The sequence below is a fragment of the Coniosporium apollinis genome (genome assembly GCF_000281105.1).
Source record: "Coniosporium apollinis CBS 100218 chromosome Unknown supercont1.6, whole genome shotgun sequence".
NCBI classification, from domain to species: Eukaryota; Fungi; Ascomycota; class Dothideomycetes; genus Coniosporium; species Coniosporium apollinis.
In genome coordinates, this window is record NW_006913268.1 from 355,381 (window position 1) to 380,229 (window position 24,849).

A 24,849-nucleotide genomic window follows, 5' to 3' on the forward strand; every position below is an offset into this window, starting at 1 on the left:
GTTGGGACCGGAGCAAGAAAGGAAAACCGATACAGTGTTGACGCTTGAACTTCTGAGGATATCGTTGACAATAATAAGGACAATTCATAAAGGACTATACACTGTCTGAGACGCCAGCTCCGAATACTTCTCCAGTGGAGAAGGAGCACCGATTCCAGGCAGACAGCCATCTTCCCAGCTGTTTAATCATCGCTCATGGCCCCTCTACGGCATCATGCTACGAGCGGCAACAGCTTGACCCGTCTCACCAATCCTTTTGGAGCACGCATTCCTTTTGTGCAGCCAGAACCGTATCCAGGAATGTCCACGTGACCGAAAATCTTCAAATCAAAATTCCCTTTCCCCCCCCCTTCGCAACACACCCACACGACCTCACTACACCCTCTCATCATGCCTAAACGGCTCATAAGCCCTCCCCCTCTCCCTGTTCAGATCACCCTTTCCGGCCCTCAACTCCCTCAGCGGCACCCCCCTCTCTCCTCCCTGCTCCCCACCCCGTGCCCCCATCACCCGCTCATACGTATACGGCGCCTTCTCGACCGCCGCCCCGCGCTTCCCCTTCGAGTCCTTCCGGTCCCCCTTCCCGCTCCCGCAGCACGTGCTCAGCAGCCAGAACGCGCCGGCGGCGAGGCTGAAGACGGCGGCTAGCCAGGTGGCGAGCATCATGCGTCGACCGACCGAGGCGTCGATGTTGTAGGGTTTCAGCACTGTGCTGAAGGTCGTGGCGAGCGTGACGTAGATACCCGTCGCGAGTGCCGCGGCCGCGAGCGTGAGCAGTGTCGTCGCGGTGCTGAGGATCGTGGTGACGAAGGAACCCCAGCGGGAGAAGATGGCCAGGATGCCGATTACGATCTCGGCGGCGGTAACGCAGAGCGCGATCACGTAGATGGCGAACATCCACTTCACGACTTGCGCGTAGGTGTCGAGGCCCTTCTTCAGGTCGCCGGGGATGTAGTCGTCCAGCTTCACGTCCGCGCCCGTCCCGGCGCCGGAATCGAGCTTCCACACCTCCACGGGGTTGAACCAGTAGCTCGCCGTCCGCGGGGAGCAGAACTCGATCGTCTCGGCGCCGGTGGCGGCGTCTTTCTTGCCGCTGCAGTAGTTCCACAGGTGGATGGTGTAGAAGTCGTTCATGCTGGCGCCGGCGGCGCTGTTCTTGAACGCTTGCACCAGCTTGTCGTCGATGTCTGTGCCGGGGACGTCGACTATCGAGGGGTTCGCGGCGAAGGCGGAGGTGTCGGCCTGGATGAGCGCGGAGTGTTAGTTTTGGGGCTGCGAGAGGGGGGGAGGGGCCTCTTAGGTGCGTTGGGGGTTGGTGGGGGGGACGCAGAGGGGAGAAGAGGGGAGTAGCGGACGCACCTTGAAGAAGTACAGCGACGAAAGTGTCGGTGAGGATTTGTTTAGGCCGCCCATGAAGACCATGACGAGGCAGACGAGAGAGGCGATGGTCAGGGCCATCGGGGTGATGATGCAGGCGACGCGGGTGAGTTTGCCCATTTTTGGCGGGTTGAAGGTGGTTTGCTGGGGGCTTTGCGAGTGTGTCCTAGGCGATGGCTTGACCTGATGCCGTATGCTAAATGCTGTTCTGGACTATCGCGCGACTCTGGAGTTGAAAGTAATGCGCAACGACGCTGCGAGCGATTCGTGTGTATGCGCAAGTTGATAAACGGAAGGTGTTGGCCTCACACCCTAGAATGAAGGATACTATGTACGACCACGAAGCGACAGAAATCCTTCTTCACCCCTCGCGACGGACCAATGCCTTTTGTACACAGAGTCAGTGTCTGCGCAGCTGAAAAGCACACGAGGAGACGACGACGGAGCAGGCGAAGCCAGTCCCAGCCCGTGCAAGCTCCTTGGCTGTTTGGCTGATGGGAGAAAAAAGCGCCAAGCCACAGGGCTTAGCCTTCCCCCTCTGGTGCGACAGATGGCGGTGCAGCGCTTTGCCCGAGAGGGCTTGGTTGAGTGAGCTGTCCCCTGTCCCGTTGGAAAGGGTGGGGTTCCCGACCCGTGTTTGGGGAGTTTTGAGAGTTTGTTATGCGGCTGTCCTTCCGTCTCCCCCCTGAATAAACTCAACGATGCCGCACGGTGGCTGGACACCATGTGTGCAGAAGGATGTCTTGACTTTGCGGCAGATTACTCGGTGGTCATGTGGTCGCGCAGCAGCACCAAGATTCCCATAAGATCAAGCTGAACGGAAAAACGGTCCACCGCTTCAGCCCTGCCCGCGCCCAAAAATAGCCCCCTGCGTCGTCAGCCAGTAAGCCATGCCACGCGGGGGCCAAGCTAAGCCGGGCTAGGCAAGGCGAGGATTGCCCTTTACGCGTAATCAGTTATTGCCAGACTATCTCCAACATTTGCGGAGACCGCTGCGTTACGAAACGCTGAGACGTTTTTGGAGAAATGTACTTGGTAACAAGCTACTCGTGGTGCCCTCCTTCCCCCCAGATGCGATGCCTTGCGCCATGACGTTCATCCCCGGCTCCACGCAAACGCGCACCCGTGTCCGAGCCCAAACCAGCCGACACCAAACACAAACAAGTCGAAACCTCGCTCTGGATGGAACCACGACATTACGACCCAAGCGTGACATGATGATCCCCATCTTCACACAGCCCAAGCCATGCTGCACTCCTGACACTGAACCACCCCCTAAACCTCTTCCCTGAAGACCCTACAGAGCGCAAGAACGGGCAGACAGACAACCACGATCTCGACATCCTCTTAAAGCCAGCACAACAAACCGCAGAAATCGACGCGCAAACGTGGTATAAACGTAGATCCCCAAATGCGCTATGCGCCCGCGGCATCGAAGCGAAGCAAACAATATAAAGAATAAGGAAGAAAAAACAACATAAAACACCGTTCCCCATCTGATGCCGTAATGCAAGGGCGTGAGACCGAAAGTAAGCCGTTACTTGCCTACGATGAGCGTGTCCAATGAACTCCCCACACCCGCCCGAAGAACTCCCCGATGCGCCGGCCGCTGCGAAGTGAGCAGCGGTATGCAGAACTGTGATGCTTTTTGCGACGGTGTTGGTTGGTGTCGTCGGCGTGATGTGTGCTCGGGCGCGAAGCGTGTTGGCCGCAAGTGTACGCTGGCGCTGAGGACCGTCAGGGAGGCCGAGTCCTGAACGCGAGCGAAACGGTCAGGCGGCGGGACCGCGGCGTGCAGCCCCACCGTATTTGATTGAAGTCGACACATCGACATGTCATAACTCCTTCACCGCGGCGGCAGGTCCGGCGGGTTCTCATTCTGGTGGCCCGGCGTGCCCCGGCCGCCCTCCCCTCTCCTCCTAATCCACTCCGCCTCTCCGCTCTGCCGTCCTTCGGCCGCCTTCTGCGCGTCCGGATCAGCGCGGCGATTACCCGCTCCGTTGCCAGGCTTCAGGATATCCTCAGGATTGATTTTGCAGATCTCCTGCGCGATAGCCGTGATATAGTTGTATCTGAGCTCTCGCTCCTCACGCATGTCTTCGCCCTGCAGGCGGAACTTGTCCTGTTTTGACATGTTGGCGCGGCGGTTGGCCCGGATCTCGGCGATGATGTAGTGTAGCACTGCCTCCGGGACGCGAGTGCGCTCGAGGCCGTACTTGAGGATGTTGCGCACGTAGCGGCGCGTCACGTCAGTCGCGCCGTCGGCGGAGAAGGCAACGCAGTAGGCGATCTTCTTGCCCCAGCCTGTGGCATGACATGTCAGCTACGAGCTTGTCGTAAAGGGCCTGCTGTGTCGCTGGGAGTGGTGTACATACCTTCAGTGTAAAGTCGCGGCCTGTCCCACGCCTCCTCGCACGAGTCGACGTGGATCCAGCGCTTCCTGTGCACGGAGTACACCTCCGTCCAGACGTGGTCTTCGCTGTTCCACACCCAGCGGACGCGTGAGCCTACGGCGCGACACAGCATGCTGAAGCAATTGGCCCACTCGCCGCACCGACCTTTCCTGGTCTGCAGCAGGACGAAGGCGTCATTGTAGCGTGGGAAACGCTCGTAGCAGCCGCACTCCTCAACCGAGCACTTGTACAGCTCGACCTGGGTTGCGCTACGGGCGCGCTCGTCGGGAAGAGGTGCAGCCATGCCGTAGGCGATGGTCGGTGAGTAGCACTGCGAGCACGGCGGGTTGTTGACCCAGGTGAAGAAGCTGCGCTTGAACCACCGCAGCAGTGCTCGCACGACACAGTCCTGGTAGCCCCACGCAGGCTTCTTGCCGGTCCCCAGGCTCTCTGCTTCGGCCTTGAAGATCTGGCTCTCCTCCTCGGCCTCGTTGTAGATCTGCTCCAGCGGGATGGCTTTGAGCGCTTCGTCAAGCAGTCCAGGATTCTCCCACCGGCACGGCATGTTGGAGAGAGAGTGCATCAGGTTCTTGAAGCGCAGTTGTTTGTGGTCCTGAGGAGGCATCGGCACGAGGGGGATGTTCCGGAGCGACGAGTACGACGGCGGTGGAGCACTGTGCGGCGTCTGCGATGCGAATCCCCTGGGCGCTGGAGAGCTCGACCGAGACTGCAGCTCGTTCATCCGCGTGGTGCTGAGCTTCTGCCGCCAGCGCTCTGTGAGGTCCTTGGCGACCTCGTCGGTCATCGGGTTGGGTGTCTCGGCCCCTCGACGAAGGGTGTTCCGGTCGGCCATTGTCGCTCGACTGCGAAATGGCAGATGGCGGGCTGTGCGTATGCCAGAGTTGAGCGTGTGTCCTATGGTGTCGCAAACGGTGAGAGAGTCGAGCGGGCGGCGGTCGAAGGGCTGAAAGTCGTTCAGGCTGCGACCGCAGGTTTGCACAGCCTGAGGACCTGGGACGAAGCCGCCACGTTGAGGTCAGTGCGCACGCGGAGCCCCGGTGAGTTACGGCTGGCTGGCTGTCCTCCACGATGCTCAATGTTCGGCCTGCAAAGTCGACAGCAACAGCGACGGTTGATGCACTCTTTCGAAGCAGCAGTGGACGTCGATATCAGAGCCAGCTGGAGGGCGAAAGTGAGGGATGACAACGGGCGCGGGCGGGAGGAGCAGCTCTAGTGTGTGTGTGGAGCGACGCAAGCACTTCGACGACCTTGAGCCAGCTCAGGCCAAGCGCAGCCGGCTTGCGTCGTCAGCTCCAGCCAGACGAGTCCAATCAGCTGCCGGCTTTCTTCGCAGCGCGTGGTAATCCTCCTCCTCCTCCGCCGTCGTGCACCTCCGCCTGCGCACGCTGCGAAGCCCTTTTCCGGGCAGACCAAGGTTGCAAGCGCGGTGCTGCTGACTGTGCTGCGAGGATGAGTTGCTGCGAAGATGGGTTGCTGCGAGCACGGCTGCTTGCCTCCGACAGATGCCAAATGCCACTTGCCGCGGCTCTCCTGATGCTTGATGGCGGGCAAGCTCAGAAGCAGCAGCAGTCAAGCGTCTCGGCAGACCTGTTGGCGACGAGATAGGTCTTGTGGTCTTGTCCCGAATGCTTGCCCGTCAGATGTCCCGCCGGTGTTGACGATGCAGCAGACGGAGAACTTGGCGACGCTGGAGGTTGAGATTCCCGTGCAAGGTCTCCCAATCCCTCATCTGATGCTGAAGCCAAAACAACAACAGCAGCCAGCAGCGATCGGTAACCCACAGCTCATCTGCCTCAATCGCTGCGCTGCGCTGGCACTGAAATCACACCTCGAAGCCACGCGTAGAGCCTTCGTTGACCGCAACCGGCCTAGCGGCTTGCCTGATTGCGCGGCCGCCGAACTGCTCCAACGGTCCGCCCTGTCCAGCCCGGCGCTGCTCTAGGGTACCGCTCGTCTCTCCAGACGCGTGTCTCTGCAGAGGCAGAGGCAACCGGCAGATCACGGGCGCGCTGTTCGAAGGAAGGGTGTCGAGTAGCGCGAGTTGCATTTCCGCTTGCGCAATCGACGCTCCTGGGTAATAAAAGATAACCAATGCCAAGCATCTCAATTTCGTACCTGATGCACGCAACGCCGTCCCAATGCGACGCCCGCAGATCAAGACCATGGCGTAAGTAACAACGTAGTACCGCACGAGACGCGCACATGGGATTTGATGTTTCATTCACAAGCCGTCAGCAAAGGCGCAAAGAACAAGGAAGAGCACGTAGAGATGTGAATTACTAAAACGTAGACTTTCCATCTCATCTCATCTCATCTCCAATCTGATGACGCGGCCAGCGGCTCCCGCCATCCTCGGCCTGCTCGAAAGGCAAGTCTCGGCTCGCCGCGTAAGAGTCGTGAAATGTACCGGGAACGCGTCGGACCATCCCGGGGGTAGTCTGCGCTCGATCAAAACGAACAAGCACATGCGACCTGCAAGCGGACCAGATATCGGTGCTCGAATATCACGTGAGTGCGTAATGCGTCCTCAGAGACGCCAGAAGGAAGACCTCGTCTGTACCTCTCATGCCTCTTTCCTCCTTTCATGGCCAATCAGCCTGAGCCTCATCACTCTCATCCCCCTTTCCCATGCTGATCTCTAACCCCATCCTCTACCTCTACCCTATCCTCTTCCCCATCCTCTTCCCTTGCCTTATTCACCTTCCTCTTCTTCCTCGCCGCCCCCGCCATCGGCTTCTCATTCTTCTCCCCACCCTTCCTCCTCTTGCTCCTTCGAGCCCTCAGCGGCACAAGCTCTAAAAACCCATCATTGTGCACGCCGCCCAACAACCCCTCGCCCTCATCACCTGCGTCCTCCCCATACTGCTCCTTGCGTGGATCATACCCATGCTTCCGCATAATATGTTCCGTAAGCCTAAACCGCTGCGGAAACACCTTACCATGCCATTCACAGTCTTCATGCGGACAGTTTAGACTGAGCGGATAGAGGTAAGGCCGCCGTTCCTCTTTCCTTCCCTCCTCTTGCTCTTCTCCATCCCCGTCCCCGTCCTCACCATCCACCTCTAACACTGGAAGCCTCGCCCGAGCCCGAACCTCCACAACCTCCCCCACCCCCTTCAACGCAGCATCAGCATCCAACCTCCGGAACGCCATCCCCTCCCCAAAGAGTCTTGCGCACCTCCCCGCCGCGCGGGCTACGACAGCAGGATCCCAGCCCACGAGCGCCGCGACGCCGAGGACCTCGCTCCAGTCGCGGGGCGCAGGAGCGCGGCAGCTGCTACGTGAGTAGGAGCGGCTAGGGCGACGGCGTGAGGCGCCGCGTGCGGAGCGAGTGATGGTGGTAGAAGTGGAGCTGTGGCCGGATTCGGTGTCAGAAGCAGGCTGGGATGGCGGCTCGGCGGAAGTGACTTGGTCGATGGGCTCAGCCGGAGGAGGGGGGTCGTCGTGTTGGCCATTGAGAGTGGCAGTGACGCGGCGCCGCATCATGTAGTGCGTCTCTCCCGGCAGCGGTTTAGGCCATTTGCGCGGGCGGCCTCGGGCGTCTTTGCGGGGAGGAGATTGGTGAGAGTTTTCCGCTGGATCGAGAGCGGTGGGCTGCTGGAAAGGTTTTCGGGGGCGGCCTACTTTGCGTCGCTGCGCGGGCGGTTCTGGGTGCTGCTCTTCGGTGGCGTGATCTTGTGGGTGAGTAGAAGCCTGTACTGAGGGCTTTGGCGGTTTCCGCCCTGGTTTGGGTCTGGATCGTGATTGAGATCGTGATCGTGGTGTACCTTCGTCATCGGTATCGCGGCGGATATGGCTGTTTCGCGAGTGACGGAGGCCGTCTAGTAGGGCGTCGAGCTTGCCCATTAGAGCGGTGATGGTAGGCTCGAGGATGCGGGAGGCCTCGTCATCGTCTACGAGGATAGAAGGCATTGAACGGCGCTCTTCGGTATCCTCATCGCCATCCGTTTTCGCCAGTCTACGCTGATCGCTTGTGCTGGTAATACCCGTTGCATCGGACTCTTCGCTGGCAGCCCTCGAAGTCCGTACACTCGACAGTCCCGTGGAGCTCCCTCGACTACCGCGACTCGTTGATCCTTCTTCCGGCTCCACTCGGCTCCTGCTTCTCCCTCTCAACCGACTCCTGCTGTGTGACATCTCTTCTCCCACCTCCTCCACATAAGCCTTCCCACCCCTTCCCCACCACCGCTGCTTCGCCCTCCTCTGCACAAGCCCCACCAATACCTCCCTAAACTCCTCATCGCTCTCCTTAACGCCTCCACCCACAGTCCAGTCCCCAAGCCCATCATCCCAGGGCCCCACAAACCTTTCCTCAGGCCTTGGCACCTGTTCCGGCTGCAGCGGCCACGCCGTCCATGCCGCGGGCGGGACCCACTCTTGCTTTCTTGACTCGTCAACCCAGGACTCTTTGCTCTGCCATGGCTGAGGTCTGGGCGGGGAAGGAAGGTCTGAGTCGATATTCGATTGCGGCCTCACACGCCGCTTAAGCGCATGCGCGTTGTATAGATGCATACTCAGATCCTCGGCCTGGAGGCTGTTGAGCGAGGCGATGAGCTGGCGCTCTGCGGCTGTCCGGTGCCGCCATGTTCGCGCGGCGCCGTGGTATTTATTCGGGCGGTGTTCGTCTTCTTCGTCTTCCTCCTCCTCCTCCTCCTCCTCCTCCTCCTCCTCCTCCTCCTCTTCCGGCTCTGGGCTAGTGTGTCCCGCTTCTGGTGCTACATCGATATCGTTGGCGTCAACAGCCATATGCGCTGGCTCTGAGCTTGGTGATGCTGAGGCGGCGGGTCTCGGCTGAGCGTGTTGGGCTGGATCGTCAATTGAGGACCCAGAGTGTGGGGACGGAGACGGGGAGGCCGAATCCTCATAGGGCGCCGGCGCGGCTTCACCACCAAACAAGGACATCTTGCTGGTCGAAGATGTCGAATATAGGGGTTCGACTGTGTGTGGGCTTGAGCGCTGGTCTGCGTTGCCGGATCATGTTGCGATGGTGGGTGTGGTGGAAGGCTTGGAAACTTTCACGCGAAGAGAGCTGCGGGACCGGAGTCGAATGAGGCGCGTGGTCACGCGACCACTTTCTGATCTACTTAGTTCATCGCAGCAAAGGGACCCTGCTGTCATCACTTAACTTTTAGGAGCGTTGAAGTATGCCAATCGTGTTACAGTCTCCAGGGGCGATTCACGAATTACCTCCTCGATTGGAGTCGATGCTTAAATTTCTAACAGCGCGCTGTATAGCGACCCATTCGCTACCTTAGCTACCTACGTGCCTACTCATTGCACCCCTTCTATGCGCCGTTCTTTTCCCAGAACTCCCATATAGTGTCCGCACACTTCATTGCGTTAGAGATCGGAAGCTCATGTCCAGCATCCACGATCCGGATCTCCACGTTCTCTTGACCTAACACATCCCGCGCATCTTCAGCAACCTCACTGGGTAGGACAATAGGATCCTTCTTGCCCAGGATAATCAGCACCCGATCTGACCTTCCCTCATCCAAAGTTATTTCTCTTTTCGCTCTGCTGCCGTCCTTTGCCTCGGCTCTTTGTAGCCTCCGCTCGTCGAGAGTCTGGCCAATGCGTTTCCAGACGCGATGTTGATTATGTATCGGCGCATACCTAATACTGCTGATGAACGCTGGGATAAACCCTCGATGGTGTTCAATCTGCCAGTTAACAGCGTTGGCCACAGTCGTGAGTGGACGACCTGGGAACAGCGGAGAGTCATCGTTATACGGCTTCATCTTTTCCACCGGTATCCCCTGCCCTTCCTCTGGAACTACACCGCCCACTTCAGCGGTAACAGCGTCATCCGCATCTTGCGTGGCAGAAGACTCCCGGGGCGCAGCGGGTTTAGCTGGTGCGGACGTGAGCCGCCGCTTTACGAGCCAGTGGATAAGGCGCTCGGGTACCCAGCCGCCGGTGCCGTACAGAATCTTGCTTTTGTAGGTGACGTGGCTTGGTCTGACAATGCCGCTGGGCGCGATGAGAACAAGAGACGAGACCAGCCCGGGGAAGTGCGCAGTGAAGTCTGCTGCGATGCCGCCGCCGAGAGAGTAGCCGATTACATTGAAGTTGCAGTTTGGATCCGACTGAGATCCGGTCCAGGGAACCGGCGATGAAGACAGCGCCAGCAGGATCTGTGTCGTGTACAGCCGACTGTCGTACGGTATCTCAGATGGGTCAGGCCCAGATGAGTAGCCCCGGCCGAATAGGTCGAAGAGCATCACTCGGCAGCCTCTCTCGGCGAGATGTTGGGCGATGCCTGCGAGGGCGATGCATGGCGTGCTGATGCCGTGAATTAGGAGGACTCTTCTGCCGTCTTCGGGACCCCATTCGTAGACCCTGATGATGCCGTAGGGGGAATCCACATCTCGTGCGCCGGGGAGAACGTCTGGCGGATATGGGAGGTTGTGAATGTCCGCTGGAGAAAGCCTTGGGATCGCTGTAGATAGCGGGGAGAGGATTATGCTGCTTCGATAGCGACGAGTTGACTTGTACAATTGGTTGAAGAGGAGATAGACGCCCAGAGATGCACAGCCAGCGGTTAACAGCGGTACTCCATATAGGCCATTGAGTCGACGATGGCTTATCCCAGCCTTGTAAACAGCGGACATTCTATCAGACTCATATATTCATTCCAGTACACGACCGCTATTATGAGTAGGAACAGGATGAAAAGCAGATCATGGATCTCGGCGGCGTACATTGGCGTGTAGAAAGATAATATCACAGTATGTGCGAAAGGGTAGGAGCTTGAAGCTGAGCAAGCAAACCTCGGCAAAATGGGCGAGTAGGAGAGATTCGGATGGATGACCGCAGGACAATGAAACCTCTACGATATCAAGCGCAGCACCCGCGATTTCTGTAAGGGGATTAAAACTACCAAATTAGGAGGTAGCAAGAGTTATAGCAGAGCGTAATATATTACGTGATTGGGCACGTGATCATCCTTAGATATGCTATTGCTGAGAACTAAGCGGGAAGAATATCACAGTGCGTCTGTAGTCTACCCGACATACATCTAGAAGGTGACCAGGAGCTCCTCTGTGGGAAGACGGATGTAGACGCGTGCTGCCGCTGACTTTTCCAAAATGCAGTCGAAAGCCATGAAGCTCGACCACTGCACTTAATACGACCGCCCCGGTCTTCGTGACCGAGCAACTATGCACTATAGAACATAAAAATCCCCTCTCCTTTCACACCTGGATTAGTAGACGGTGACGGTGGCAAGGTCCCCAGAACCGGGTCCGGACTTCGGATGCTCAAAAATCCACCTGATCTCTTCCAGGAGACGATCTTCCCCATCCAACGAAACCTCGAGTACGCCAATTCTAGTAAACTCGAAGGACCTGGCTTGAGCTGTTGTAGCAGAAGACACTTTATAATATTCGGCCCCTCTGGCACAGGATTCGGGTTGCAAACCAGGAGCGGCAAGCAATGCACTGACTCGACATCAAATACCGGCCCTTGGTTCATGTTCTATGACCAGTAGTTACTCATCCAGTCTACCTCTCGATTCATGAGGGAGAATATCTGCCCGATTCGGCCCGTTAGACGGATATAACTTCCTCGCAAGGGACCAAACACGTCGGATCTGAGAGGCTCGACGTGGGCCTCCAGCACGCTTACCAGTGTAGCCACCCGGCAGTCCGCGTCGAACAAGTAGGTCTTCAATTGTCGCACTAGTATAATCAAGAGCAGCCCATGACAAAGAAGGACCGGTAAGGTCGTTAGCGAGTTACTATGCTAGGAGTAAATACCGTACATCTGTATTTCTCTGACAATTTCGGTCCATCGACTACGTGCGCCAGGGACCAAATCAGGCTGTAAGGAAGGTCTTTCTTCCATAATCCTGCAAGATACTCGTCAGCCACCAGCGGCTGGAATGATTTCGCAGCACCAGCCACAGCCATGGGCTTATCTTTAGGCTTAGTTATGCTACGTCTCGAATAGCTTTCCACGATCTGGGTCCAGAATTCCTTGTCCGTGAATTCCCCACGCCAGTCCTTGAGGGTTATGGGATGTTGAACGCCATCCAGCTCCGTGTAGCACTTATCGTCGCCGGGCATGCCTTCCGGATATGTCTCACAAGCCCGGAGCATTCGGCACTCCCAGGATAGCTGGGAGACAAGATGGAGTGTACGCGGACTCAGCAGCCTCTCTTGAGGGACCCATCCCCTCCTATCCAAAGAGGGCCTGGAGATCCATTTCCCCCATGGATCGTCAACGGAGACCAAACATACCCTGTCATGTTCTTTGTACCTTAGGGGGATCTTGTGCAGACCAACCCAGGAGATGTCTCTTCCCTGAAATAGACCGCCGCCATTGTCGGAGCTACCTGTTGCCGCAATGTTGCATGCGCAACACCGGTAAACGTTCCCCATTTGTGCTGACTCTGCCTGCCAGTCATCCAAGGAGTCTTGCACAACGCGCAGAGAATCGATCCAAAGACATCGAATGCCGAAAGCCCGTGTGATCCTGATAGCGTCTAAGAACGTGCTCGAAAAAGACGCCAACGGGATACGCTGCTTGAAGGAAGCAATGTTTGAAAACTCCAGCTCAAGGGCTTGTGTGGCTGCCTAATAATGACTTAATGCTATGTAGCCGCTGATGCTTCGACTCTTGAGTTCTAATGTGAGCGCAGGTGTATCAATGCAGTCTCTGGCTTGCGCTTCTCGGACGCTGGCTCATGGTTAGCTTCAGCGGCGGCCATGTCTTCTGTTACTCCTGGCCAGAGTGTCGCCTCGAGTTTATGCCGGCAAGTATGCGTTGGGCGCAACCAGGCGGTTCCGCAGCTCTATCCAGTTTGTCCGCTGGAGTTGTGTATATAGAAGATTCCGGGTTTTGTGCCCCTTCATTTCGAGGCTGAACAAGAAGACCTTGCCAAACCGTTGGAGAGGGAGAGACTCGGATGGACGGTTGGAGGACTATGGCTACTGAATCATGCATGACAACCGGTCATGGCGATTCTCACTCGCATCGGCCAGATCCCTCGATGCGTGTTCCATCTAGCTAGATACTACACATCAAGTCGTGTTGATTTGCACAGCGCGGCTGAGAGCGCTTGTGCCAAGAAACACCAGCGCCTCGCAGCACAGCTCAGCCACGAGTCAGCGCAACCAGCGCACCTCCAACATCAGCTCTGTTTCAGCGGCCGACCAAGTTACGACTTCGCTTTCTAACCTTTCTCTTCACCTACCTACCAAACTTTCGTGCACCCAATCGTACACGAAATCAGAGTTCGTTTCTAGGCGCGAACTGACTTTGTTTGCAGTTTGCACAACGGTGCCCGGCGTCAAAAGTTTCAGCCCTTGGGCGGGTTTATCAGTTCTGTTCGCTTGTAGGACAATCGTCAGCGCTGCTGTTGCAGCAATAGTAGTCATATTTTGAGCCGCGGTGGCTCTCAAACCACTATGGACTCGATACACATGGGTTCCCTAGGGCAAAAGCTACCCTTCTCCAAGAAGAAGCTTCCGAAGAAGGTCATATTCTCGTGAGTCTTCCCGCTCTACACCGTACGATCTGCCCGAGTGAGAAGCACTAGCTGACTTGCGCAGATACATCCTCGACTATGTGATTATCGTGTAGGTCGACCCCCGCCCAAGACTCTCACGCGACCCATTTACTGCAGGAGACGAATGTTGACCAAACACCTGCAGAGTCCTCATTGTAGTTTTCACAATAATAGACAAAATACCCGGGTTCATGCAGCCCTTCGCCCTACAGAACTACACCCTCCAGTATCCTTACGCCGTACATGAGCGGGTCTCAGTACTCGCACTCTGCGTCCTCGTTGTCTTCGTCCCGGCCGTTATAATCGCCCTCTATACTATGGTCATCGACGGTCTTTTCTCGCACCAGCCGCCGTCGGCGCCGACGGGCAAGAGACGAATATTGACGGGCAGATACCGGATGAAGGACAGGCTATGGGAATTGAACTGCGGCATACTGGGATTAGCGCTGTCTGTAGGAGCGGCGTTCACAATCACGGGTAGGCTCATACCATGCGAGAGGATTGGCAGTGCAGTGCTGACAGTTTGCAGGGGCGCTGAAGAATGCAATCGGCAAACCGAGGCCAGATTTGATATCAAGGTGTAACCCGCGACCTGGCGCATTGGATCCCGTACCATTCGGGTTATCGAATTACACAATTTGTCTAACACCTTTGGACACTTATGCGATGAAGGATGGCTTCAGGAGTTTCCCATCAGGTCACTCCAGCGGTAGGCCCCTTTCATCGGCTCGGAACTCTTCTGCTTGTGTGCTGATTTTCTAACACAGTCTCCTTTGCTGGACTATTCTATCTTTCGATATACCTAGCCGCAAAGCTCCACGTTCTGGACTCCAAGGGCGAGGTGTGGAAGACCTTCATCATCCTCGTACCTACGCTGGCCGCCGCGCTAATTTCCGGCACGCGTATCATGGACGCGCGACACCACCCATTTGATGTCCTCTCAGGGGCCGCATTGGGCATGCTCGTCGCATGGGGCTCGTACCGGCAATACTTCCCTCCAGTCTCCGAGGCCTGGCGCAAAGGTCGTGCGTACCCGATCCGTAGCTGGGGACGTGAGCCACAGCCGCCGAATGTCGTCGAGCGGACGGACGAGGGCATCGAGCCGCTACGCCCGATCAAGCCACGACCAGATGAGGAAGCTGCCGGAACCGACTATGGCTCCACAACGGCAGTGGGGAGCGAAGAGAACGGCGGCAATGTATTCAGACAGCAGATACACGAGTCGCAGCGGCGCAGGCAGGAAGCACACCGTGCGCCGCCCTCGTCCACGTACACGGTCGACCCAACAGACCGCGCGCCTTCCTCGACGTACACAGCAACCCTCCCAGCTACAAATCCCTATGCACTATCATCAGGCAGCCGCCGACAACGCCGCGACGAGCACTATGGTTACTCCTCTTCGGAGGAAGAATCCGAGCTAGAGGAGCTGGAGTTGCAGCCGCAGTACACCCTCTCGAACCCATCTGGCCGAGACGTGTACGATCCATACAGCAATGGTCAGACAGACACGTCGTATCACCCTTCACGCATGACGAGTGTAAGGGCACCAGGAGCGAATGTCCCGACCGTGCCCGAGGGGTTGGAACAGGACACCACGTCTGTAAGGACACCGCCACCGCCTGAGCCGCCGACGCATGGTGGTGAGAATGATGGACTGAGGAGGTTGGATTTGGTGGAGACTTATGCGAGATGATTTTTGGTTTGGATTTGAGGTTTGCTGCAGCGCCAGGTGCGTTGGATTTAGCTCATGACATTTGCAGAGTCGAGCGGAACTTTACGAAGCACTTGAGCGGCGCTTGCCTTTCTAGGAATCACTTAAAGCTCTGTTTATACTTACAGGTGCTTGTGTAGTTACGAGATATTACGGCGTGTCAAGGTACCATGGTATTTACCAAAGTTTGCCGATTATGGCACGCGACAGTCATTTCTTGGTGTTGGGAAATCAGCCAGTCGGAGCTTTTGGCGAGGTTCGTCTGCCGCCTGCCGTCGTTGACATCCCCATCGCCAACCTCCAACTTTCATCCCGCCCGGGATGCTGCTCCTCACGCTCCCCTTCCGCAAGGTATGACGTCGTGGAACTTGGCACGGCGTCCTGATGTTTGAAACTCAGCGCGCTCATGATCTTGTCATGAATTTCTTCATCTCAAACAATTCTCACCGTCTCTCTCATGTAGTATTTCTTGAATACCTTCAAATGTTTTCTAGCGGCGCCATATAAGCAACCATACTGATCATGAGCGGTTGTTTCATCTCCATTGCTCACGTGAAGTTTGCTACATAGGAACTGTCTCGTTCTAGCCATATTCCTATGCGCTCCCTATCGCTACCCTTCCCGGTTAAATGTCTCCAGAGAGAAGCAAGCCTCCTACTGAAGAGGCAGATGCTAGCCTCGAGGTCCGCGAAAGACGACAGTCATCAACCCGAGATCCTCCTATGACGAGTCAAGAGTCCAAACTACCCGAACGAGATCCCGTAGTAATCCACTCCAAACCCGCACTTCGAGGTTGCAATGGATACCAAGCAGCACCCGGACGCAGACGCCGAGCGACGACTCACCGACGGCAGTTAGTGCCCGAACTCGGCAAGATGAGCCAGAAGAGCAGCCCCGTCAGAAGGCGAAGATTGACCCGGGATACTTTGCGCTAAATCCTTGGTATGGCCAACCTAACACTGTGCCAGTTTTCGGCCTGGGAAGGCCGCTGCCCCCCATCGTCCGGCGAGGGATGCGTTCGCCGCAGAGGCGCCCGGAAGAGGATGCCGAAGGGAAACGCGGAGGGCAGGACTTGGAGACGGGGCGCACAGGCGCTGCTGGAGGGGACGATAGCAGACAGCGCGAGAAGCCGCTGCAAGAGGGTGACTGTCCGCGTCTCGGTGTGGTTAGACCTTTTGACCGCGACCCTAATCACCGAGCCAGACTTTCGCCGCGGAATTTGGCGGCTATTCCGGAGGAAGTAGGTGGCGGCGCTGGCACCATTCCGAGCCTCACAGGAGGATGGGTAGACGGTGCGCCTGATCAACAAGGGATGACGACGGCATGGTTACCTCTACCTGTTGTTGGCGATCGGTCTACTCAGCTGCAAGAGCGTGGCTCAAACAACGAAAGTCAACCTTCAAAGGAGCGAAGACTAGACGATGGGGATGTCCCGAAACAGGCTCCTGATACCAGTGCAAAGGACTGGATCTCTAATGCTCAGGACCTAGAAACAATCTCAACGTCAGACTCAACCAAGAGGGAGAACGACTATGACGAACTCGAGCGAATCTCCACCTTAGAGATTGAAGAAGACTTCCTAGACCAAACCGAATACGACGTCCACCGCAACCGCTGGTCCCGCATTCGCGCCCGCTACCCCCAACCCCTCGCCGAATTCCTCGCAGTAAGATCCCCCCTCCTCCCCTTCCCCCAATCTCCCTCACATCCACTAACACCCCTCAGACAGCCGTATCAACCTACATCGGCCTCGCCGGCTCTCTCACCGAGATGACATCCTCCAACACCGCCGGCACCTTCTTCACGCGCTGCCTCTCGTGGGGTGCTCGGCGCCATGATCGGGATCTACATCGCGGGCGGCATCAGCGGCGCGCATCTCAACCCGGCCATCTCGATAACCTTCTCGCTACACCGCGGCTTCCCCTGGCGCCACTGCATCATCTACATCATCTTCCAGCTGCTCGGCAACATCTGCGCGTCCGTGGCCGCCTACGCCGTCTTCAACGACGCGATCTGCCGCTTTGATCCAGGCCTCACGCCCGGCGGGACCGGCGGCGCATTTTTCACGATTCCGCAGCCGTGGGTCCGGCCGGGGACGGCCTTCTTCGGCGAGTTCCTCGCCTCCGCCATCCTCGTGATCGCGATATTGGCGCTGGGCGATGACATGCACACCCCTCCGGGCGAGGGCATGAATCCCTTCGTCATCGGGCTCGTCGTCACGGTTCTGCAGATCACAATGGCGTATAACACCGGCCCGTGCCTGAAGCCTGCCAAAGACCTCGGGGGGAGCCTCGGCGCGCTGGGAGTCGGGTATGAGGACGCGTTCAGGGGCGGGTGGTGGATATGGGGCGCGTGGGGGGCGGTGATCTTGGGGACAGCGGTGGGGGCTGCGACGTATGATGCGTCGGTGTCTGTTGGGGGCGAGAGTCTGGTGAATTATGGGTGGCCTGGGCGCAGGGAGTTGAGCGGAAAGTGGAGGAGGGTTAGGGAGAAGGGTTAGGGAGGAGGGGGTTGGGGGAGGAGTTAAGCAGAGGTTAAGGAGTTGGCCGGGGAGAAAAGAGGTGGATGGTTCAGTTTATTGAGGGCGGAGGGGGAAAACTTGACGATGTACTGGCACATATAGTGATGCTTGATGGGAGTACGTTGAATCGCTATCACCGCTTGCATCACGATCCCTTATCCGGCAGGTAAGAGCACTTGGCAGTCAGATGACAGAGTATTCTTCATATTTGGGGGCTGGTTTGGCTATGTTTCCCCGGATAGATTGAGATCCGCGAGCCGTACCCAAGAACTCGGCTGCGATGCCAAGTTTGGCGGGGGAACCCCATGGAGCAATCATTATTTGATGCACACGTGCCTGCTTCAGCATTAAGTTAGCTGTGAACATGTAACACAACTTAACTCCGAGGCTCCTCGGACCTTGAGTCCTTTCCTTCTCCGTCTTTCTTTTCTGTATCACGGCACAGGCATTCAATCTACCTACCAACATCACCTTCACCCAAACCCCACCACCACCACCAATCAACATCCACAATGGCAGGCAAGCTCCCCACACTCTCCGCAACCACGATCCCCACACCCCAGCTAACCACCTCCAGCCCTCTCCCTGACCCTCCCCCTCGCCGCCGCCTCCCTCGCCTACCTCAACGCCAAAACAGGCCTCAGCAACGACTGGGCTCTCCTCTCCGCCTACATCGCCGCGCACATCTCCCTACACCGCACCGCCTCGCGCGACACCCTAAACCTCTTCTACGTGCTCGAGACCCATGCTCTCCACCCGACCCAGTCTCAGCACGCCTTCCTCATCTACGGCGGCAAGAGCTGGAACTATGGGGAGGCCTACGCGGAGGTGCTAAGGTGGGCTGCGTGGTTGAAAGATGGCAAGGGTGTGGGGAAGGGGGAGGTCGTGGGGCTCTGCATGGTGAACAGCGACACCTTCGTCTGGATCTGGTTCGCGCTCTGGAGTCTGGGCGCCACGCCCGCGTTCCTGAACTACAACCTCCGCGGCGCGCCGCTCGTGCATAGCGTAAGGGCCAGCGGGGCGAGACTTGTGCTTGTGGATGAGGAAGTTACAGCCTCCTTCGCAGGGGAAGTCGGGAAAGAGCTGGAGGGCGTGGAGGTAGTGATCGTGGGGCAGGAGGTGCTTGGGGAGGTGCAGGGAACGCGAGGGTGGAGGGAGAAGGACGAGATGAGACGAGGGGTCCAGATGCGGGACCTCGCAGTCCTGATATACACATCTGGCACGACGGGGCTGCCGAAGCCGGCGGTTGTGAGCTGGCAGAAGGCGAGGGTTGGGGCGGGGCTGGTAGCGCGGTGGCTGCCGCTGAAGAAGCAGGATATCTTCTACACTGTAAAGCCCCCCCCACTAGTCCATCCCAGGGCTCGCTCTGTTGTAAGGCCGTATGTGCACAGCTGGTCTGACGCCCACCCAGGCAATGCCCCTCTACCACTCCTCCGCCGCGATCCTCGGCCTCGTCTCCTGCCTTATGGCCGGCACGACCCTCTCCCTCGGCCGCCGCTTCTCGCACGCAACCTTCTGGCCCGACGTCCGCCGCTCCAAAGCAACCGCGATCCAATACGTTGGCGAAACCTGCCGGTACCTTCTCGCCGCCCCGCCATCCCCTCTCGACAAACAGCACAGCGTCCGCTTCGCCTTCGGCAACGGCATGCGGCCCGATGTCTGGGAGCGCTTTCAGCAGCGCTTCGGTATCGACACTGTTGCGGAGTTCTACGCCGCGACAGAGGGTCCGGGGGGTTTGTTCAACAAGAGCCGGAATGCGTTTTCGAGAGGCGCGGTGGGGAGGAACGGGACGATTATGTATCCGTGGTTTGCGCTGCAGATGTTGATCGTGCGGCTGGACTTCGAGACCAACAAGCTCCTCCGGGATGAAAAGACTGGGCTGTGCATACCAGCCGCCTGGGACGAGCCGGGGGAGCTGCTGTTCCGTCTCGATGCGAAGGATGTGGAGAGCAAGTTCCAGGGGTATTTTCGGAACCGGGACGCGTCGAACAGCAAGATTGTGAGGGATGTGAGGAAGAAGGGGGACGCGTATTTCAGCTCCGGGGATGTTATGCGCTGGGATCGGGAAGGCAGATGGTGGTTCTGTGACCGCATTGGGGACACGTATCGCTGGAAGAGCGAGAATGTCTCGACGGCTGAGGTGGGGGAATGCCTGGGGCGCCACGAGGCGGTGAGCGAGGCGAACGTGTATGGTGTCCTGGTTCCGGGGCATGATGGCCGTGCTGGATGCGCTGCTATTCTGCTGCACGGGGCTGAATCTGCGGTGGATGGGCAACCGCCGGAACTATCGGACAAGGTCCTGAAGAGCTTGGCGGAGCACGCGATGGGCACCTTACCCGGATACGCTGTGCCCATCTTCTTACGATTTACACGCCAGATGGAGATGACGGGTACGAACAAGCAGCAGAAGCACGTTCTAAGAGAGCAGGGATGCGATCCGGAGAAAGTAAGCCGAGCGGGCGACAGGCTGTATTGGCTAAAGGGCGGGACATACATGCCGTTCGAAAGGAAAGACTGGGATGAGATCACAGCTGGGAGAGTCCGGTTATGAGGAGAAGGCAGAGGTGGGATAGACTCATGACAATGGTATCAACAAGCGAGCATTATAACCACTGGAGCATTCAACTTGCTCTCGGTTTGAAGTACCTTCTATCCATGGTGTACAGATGTGAGAGCAAAGAGCTGATGAAGTGTCCCCCATCAGTAATAACGTCTCGCAAATAGCCACTCAGCGCGCTGCTACTACATGTCTCTCATGATCTCGTGCCGCCCCCGGACCGACCAACCGCTCTCCCAACCCAGGCGAAGACGAAATCCAGCCCGCAACCCCCATCCACATCCTCCCCATCCTCAACCTCACGCATTGGGGGCCCCTCCTTTAGCACGTCCTCACACGACATGACCGAAATCCTTGACGCGGTCACCTTAGCGTCATCGAGCGTCAAAACGCGGGTCAGAGCAGCGCGCGCTGATCTGCGTTGTTCGCGGATGTATTGCGGGGGGTAACGCCGTCCTTGGGCGTCGATGTAGGGGGGACCGCCGCCCAGGAATGGGATGGAGATCCTGGTTGTGGACATCGTGAGGTGATGACTTTGGGATGAGGGGGCGGGGAGCTGAGGGGCGCGTCAGTGCTGGGCTTGCTTTGGCGGGTCTGCGCTGGGAGGTGGGCGTGAGGTAGTGGCGCTGAGGGAAGAGGTGTGGCTTTTTGCAGCATCTCTCGACTTACGGATCTGAAGAGCTTTTATGGTGGTGTTGTTGAGGAAAGAGCTCAGGTGGTCCGGAAGTTGAAAGTAGGTCCTTGCACGAATTGGTGGTGGGCGTTGATGTTTGACTTGCAGCGCGCAAAAGGCTCCCGTGTATTGGTAACTTGTGAATACTGATTGTATGAAAAGTGTAGCCTTTTATACATTTAGGATTTAGATTTTGGAGCGGACACCCGTACCACGGATTTTGGATCTTGGATTTCGGTTCAGCAAAGGAACCTTGGTACGGAAACAGCAACGCCAACTTGTGTAAACGTTGAGTTTAAGCTTTCTCAGCATCATTGACGCTGACCCAAGTGTCTCGTGCGGATGGCAGTGCTGTCCCTTGAAGCCTCCGCGACTTGTTCGAAGACACTGCCGTCTTGGCTGTTCAGTCTAGAATCGACTGCAGTGAACCAACAACGAATCTTATGTTCTTCGGCGGGCAATATGGATACGCATGCCATTGTTACTATCGCCTGTTTGTAAAAAAAATTCCATTACAGGAAATCTTGACGCTATCCGTGCGGTTTTAAGAGTAAGACTGAAGTTCATTGACTGCGGCAATTGTGGTTCACTAAGGGCTCGCCACAACAAGAACTTGGTTGTGTTGGACGAAAACGGGATTAAGTCACAGCGCTGTCAAGAGGCCAGACTGACAGCACCATGGTGGATGTACAACGCGGGGTAGAAACCTAGAAATCTTGAAGTGACGGAGGAACAAACACCCATGGGACGGGTCTTACAATTGAGTGCATAGCCGTTGCGTAACGGGCAATTATGCTTGCGCAACCTGTCATAATTCATTCTGTGTTCGTCACATCATTACGCTGTTATGTACAGATCACGTTGTAACTCTTCCGCTCATCACTGGCGCGGGCCCAGTCCTAGGTACAATCTTCGACCTCTATCAAGCTCCTACAACGTTTGATAGCTCGGTGGTAGGGAGGATGTACGGCCGAACGTCGTTTCGAGCCTTCGTCCTCTGTTCGTACGCGTACGCATAACCGATAAGCGAAGCCTCACTGAACTTGCGACCCAGGAAGCTGAAGCCGAACCTGGTTATCCCGATTAATTAGCATATATCCTAGCAACTAATCCGGAGTCAGACATGTACGACTTACGGCACGTTCGGTCCAATAGACACCAAGTTCCTCGCCGTCCGCCTCACCGTCGTGTTCGCTGGGTAGAAACCCATCGGCACCGTGATGACCGGACTCCCAACCAGAGCTGGGATGCCTGCAGAGAAGCTCGTCGGCAACACAACAGCATCAAGGTCGTCGCGCTCGAGCGCGCCAAGGACACCGCCCTCGCCGCCGAAATACAAGTTCTGCTGATACGCCGCCCAGAACTCCGGCGTAGTGTTGTTCCAGCCTTGCGCGAGCGCGTCATCGAAGATCTCGGTATTACGGTCCGGCCATTCTTCTAGCGGGAAGGCTTTCGTCCAGTTGTTCAGTTCGGCTAGGTTGGTGATGTTGTAGGGGTTGTAGGTCAGGCTGGCGAAGTACTGTGCCAAGTTGACAAGAAAATCGCCATTGAGAATTTCGATGCCGGTGGTGGAATTCAGGTATTCTGCAAACGCAGTGTAATTGGCATCTTCGATGATTGTCGCGCCAGCATTGCGCAGGATATCAACGGAGGCGTAGAACGCGTCTAGCTCGGGGGCCCAGCGGGTTGTCCCTTCCGTGAACAGCTCGATGACATTGGCGGGGATCCCAATACGAGCGCCGCGCAGCGAGGAGAAGTTGCACGCTGCAACGTAATCTGGGATGCTGCCGTTGTTCGGGATGGCTAGGGTGTAGTTGTCATTCGGGTCCACGCCCGCAATAGCTTGGAGCACGTAGGCGGCATCCTTGACCGAGCGAGCCATTGGACCAACAGTGTCTTGACGCTCACTGATTGGAATGACGAGGTTCCGAGATGTCAGGCCGACAGTTGGCTTTATGCCAACAACATTGTTCCTGTTGGATGGGGAGAGGATGGAGCCAGACGTCTGCTTGCGCGTTAGCAGAAGTAAACCGCATCAAATTCGGAGACTGACCTCAGTGCCTAGAGATGCCAGCGCAAGCCCGAGATCAGAGGCGACTCCGCTACCGCTGGAGCTGCCGCTTGGATCCTGCATCGGGTGGTACGCTGCGAGTACCTGGCCGCCGTATGCAGACCACCCATTGCTCGAGTTTGTCGACCTGAAGTTGGCCCACTGACTCAAGTTCAATTTTCCAAGGATGACCACGCCGGCTGCACGAAGCTTCGCTGCCATGGCCGAGTCTCGAGGAACCCTGGCGCCAAGGAGCGCGTATGACCCAGCTGCAGCTGTCAGACCTAGCACTTCATCTTTATGACATAATTTTCGCACCTGTATTATTCATCTTGTCATTGGTGGCGATGTTGTTCTTGATGAGGATGGGTATGCCATGTAAAGGCCTAGAAAGCGATTAGAGGAGCCTAGGGTCGTGGTAGTGAGGACTCACCCTCGGACGGTTCCGTTGGCTCTTTCGGCATCCAGTTGTCGAGCAATTGCTAGAGCGTCGGGGTTCACCTGTTCTCCATAGTAAGCTAAATGTGCAGGAGCCACCTCAAAACGACAACGGACCTCTGTGACCACGTCCAAAGCGTCGTTGACCTCAGATATCCGAGCAATATATGCCTGTGCGTGTTAGAGCCGTACCCTAGCTCGCACCCGTTCCCCACATACGTTCACCAAGTCCACGCTCGTGAACAGGCCGCCTTCAAGGCCAGCCGCCAGATCTTCGGCGGAGACATCTATGAGACTCGGGAAACGCTCTCCACTGACTGTGACTATGGTCAGTATACGCCGTGATCTGTCTCGGCTTTAGATGAGCGGTAGGTTACCTGTCAAGTTGGAGCAGGTGGAGGCGGTGCTCAACGTGCTTGAAAGCACCAGATAGAGGGTGGAAAAGAGTATGGACCGCATCTTCGCAATGACGAAGCAATTGAACGAAAGACGATACCGTTGGTAGCAACGCTGTGAGAAACGAACGATGGGAGCTCACGCGGACCTTGAGCTGACTTTTACACCACTAAGGAGCTTACAAAAGCACGCGGCGAGACGGGTCTTTATGAAAACAACCCACGAGATAACGGGGTGCGTAAAGATCTACTCTCTGCTTACCTACAGACCGGCTATCACGTAGCTACGATAAAGCCAATCCTGGGGTATGCCAGGTACCGCACTTCGTGAGAGAGCTACAGCTGGCGGAAGACGCATCATGACGATTGACCATCCAGATAGCCAATTGATACAGCCCTTCATGCAGCGCAACGAGCCCCAACAGGGCGTGTTGATAAAAAGCTGGAGAATCCGAAGGCCCCTTGCTCGTCGATAAACTATCGGCTTGCAGATAGGCGCACAGCAGGCTAGTACAGAGTTGGCAGGTGATAGTGCATCTCCACGAGGGGTTCCCGTGGAGCCGTGCAGATCTCTGGGCCGTTGGAGGTGCAAGGGTGCCTCCTTCTTCGGATGTCTTCGTGTTATGCTAAAAGTTAGTCAAGGGAAATACAGCGCCTTCCATATTAGTATTCATGCGGTAGGACGAGTGACTAAACAGAAAACGCTAACGACTGTAATGCGTTCGCATCTGAAATTATGGAAGAGTGATTGAGCTCACAGACATTCACATTCCAAGCATATTGCCTCAATAGAGATTGGAGTGCGTCGATGACCAAGCAAAAAGTCCGAACAGTCCGTCTTCTACATTCAAACACTTCTCCAGGTCAAAAAAAGCCAAAAAGATTATGATGACATGCGTCGGCCGGGAATCTTGGATCGCTGTTAGGATCTTGATACAGCTAGTGGTTGAACTGTGGACTTACCGAACCCGGGGCCCATCGAGACTCGGTGATTTTATGGCAACGATGGATTTTACCACTAAACCACCAACGCTGTTGATTGGTTGACTAGGCGGGCTTATCTAAATATAATAGAATTTCCGCTATACAAAATCAACGACATTAGGCACGAACTTTGAGAGTCCGTTGTCCCTTGCGCGTCATTGTAAATTCTGCTTCCACTATGCGCCGATGCTCACAATAAGGAGCCTTCGCTCTAA

General features: G+C 56.7%; 7 protein-coding genes across 7 annotated transcripts; 2 read left to right on the forward strand and 5 right to left on the reverse strand.

The window, feature by feature from the left end:
• Positions 1 to 375: 375 nt before the first annotated feature.
• Positions 376 to 1,497, reverse strand: W97_01746 (uncharacterized protein; the record flags this gene model as incomplete). The annotated part of the gene is made up of 2 exons (XM_007779650.1): positions 376 to 1,242; positions 1,360 to 1,497. The coding sequence occupies 2 exons, from the start codon at positions 1,495 to 1,497 to the stop codon at positions 376 to 378; spliced, it is 1,005 nt and encodes a 334-aa protein (XP_007777840.1).
• Positions 1,498 to 3,223: 1,726 nt separating this feature from the next.
• On the reverse strand, positions 3,224 to 4,623 carry W97_01747 (uncharacterized protein; the record flags this gene model as incomplete). Its single annotated transcript, XM_007779651.1, has 2 exons — positions 3,224 to 3,681; positions 3,753 to 4,623. 2 exons carry the CDS (start codon positions 4,621 to 4,623, stop codon positions 3,224 to 3,226), a joined length of 1,329 nt encoding a protein of 442 aa, XP_007777841.1.
• A 1,781-nt stretch (positions 4,624 to 6,404) lies between these two features.
• W97_01748 (uncharacterized protein) lies at positions 6,405 to 8,537 on the reverse strand (the record flags this gene model as incomplete). Its single annotated transcript, XM_007779652.1, has 1 exon — positions 6,405 to 8,537. One exon carries the CDS (start codon positions 8,535 to 8,537, stop codon positions 6,405 to 6,407), a length of 2,133 nt encoding a protein of 710 aa, XP_007777842.1.
• A 539-nt stretch (positions 8,538 to 9,076) lies between these two features.
• W97_01749 (uncharacterized protein) lies at positions 9,077 to 10,405 on the reverse strand (the record flags this gene model as incomplete). Its single annotated transcript, XM_007779653.1, has 1 exon — positions 9,077 to 10,405. The coding sequence occupies one exon, from the start codon at positions 10,403 to 10,405 to the stop codon at positions 9,077 to 9,079; it is 1,329 nt and encodes a 442-aa protein (XP_007777843.1).
• A 2,799-nt stretch (positions 10,406 to 13,204) lies between these two features.
• On the forward strand, positions 13,205 to 14,998 carry W97_01750 (uncharacterized protein; the record flags this gene model as incomplete). The annotated part of the gene is made up of 5 exons (XM_007779654.1): positions 13,205 to 13,284; positions 13,349 to 13,375; positions 13,451 to 13,782; positions 13,835 to 14,014; positions 14,073 to 14,998. The coding sequence occupies 5 exons, from the start codon at positions 13,205 to 13,207 to the stop codon at positions 14,996 to 14,998; spliced, it is 1,545 nt and encodes a 514-aa protein (XP_007777844.1).
• An 816-nt stretch (positions 14,999 to 15,814) lies between these two features.
• On the forward strand, positions 15,815 to 20,088 carry W97_01751 (uncharacterized protein; the record flags this gene model as incomplete). Its single annotated transcript, XM_007779655.1, has 6 exons — positions 15,815 to 15,869; positions 15,985 to 16,682; positions 16,742 to 16,833; positions 16,883 to 17,511; positions 18,115 to 18,866; positions 18,949 to 20,088. The coding sequence occupies 6 exons, from the start codon at positions 15,815 to 15,817 to the stop codon at positions 20,086 to 20,088; spliced, it is 3,366 nt and encodes a 1,121-aa protein (XP_007777845.1).
• Positions 20,089 to 21,689: 1,601 nt separating this feature from the next.
• W97_01752 (uncharacterized protein) lies at positions 21,690 to 23,714 on the reverse strand (the record flags this gene model as incomplete). The annotated part of the gene is made up of 8 exons (XM_007779656.1): positions 21,690 to 21,837; positions 21,904 to 22,772; positions 22,821 to 23,086; positions 23,136 to 23,203; positions 23,251 to 23,318; positions 23,373 to 23,426; positions 23,475 to 23,572; positions 23,633 to 23,714. 8 exons carry the CDS (start codon positions 23,712 to 23,714, stop codon positions 21,690 to 21,692), a joined length of 1,653 nt encoding a protein of 550 aa, XP_007777846.1.
• Between the last annotated feature and the right edge of the window lie 1,135 nt (positions 23,715 to 24,849).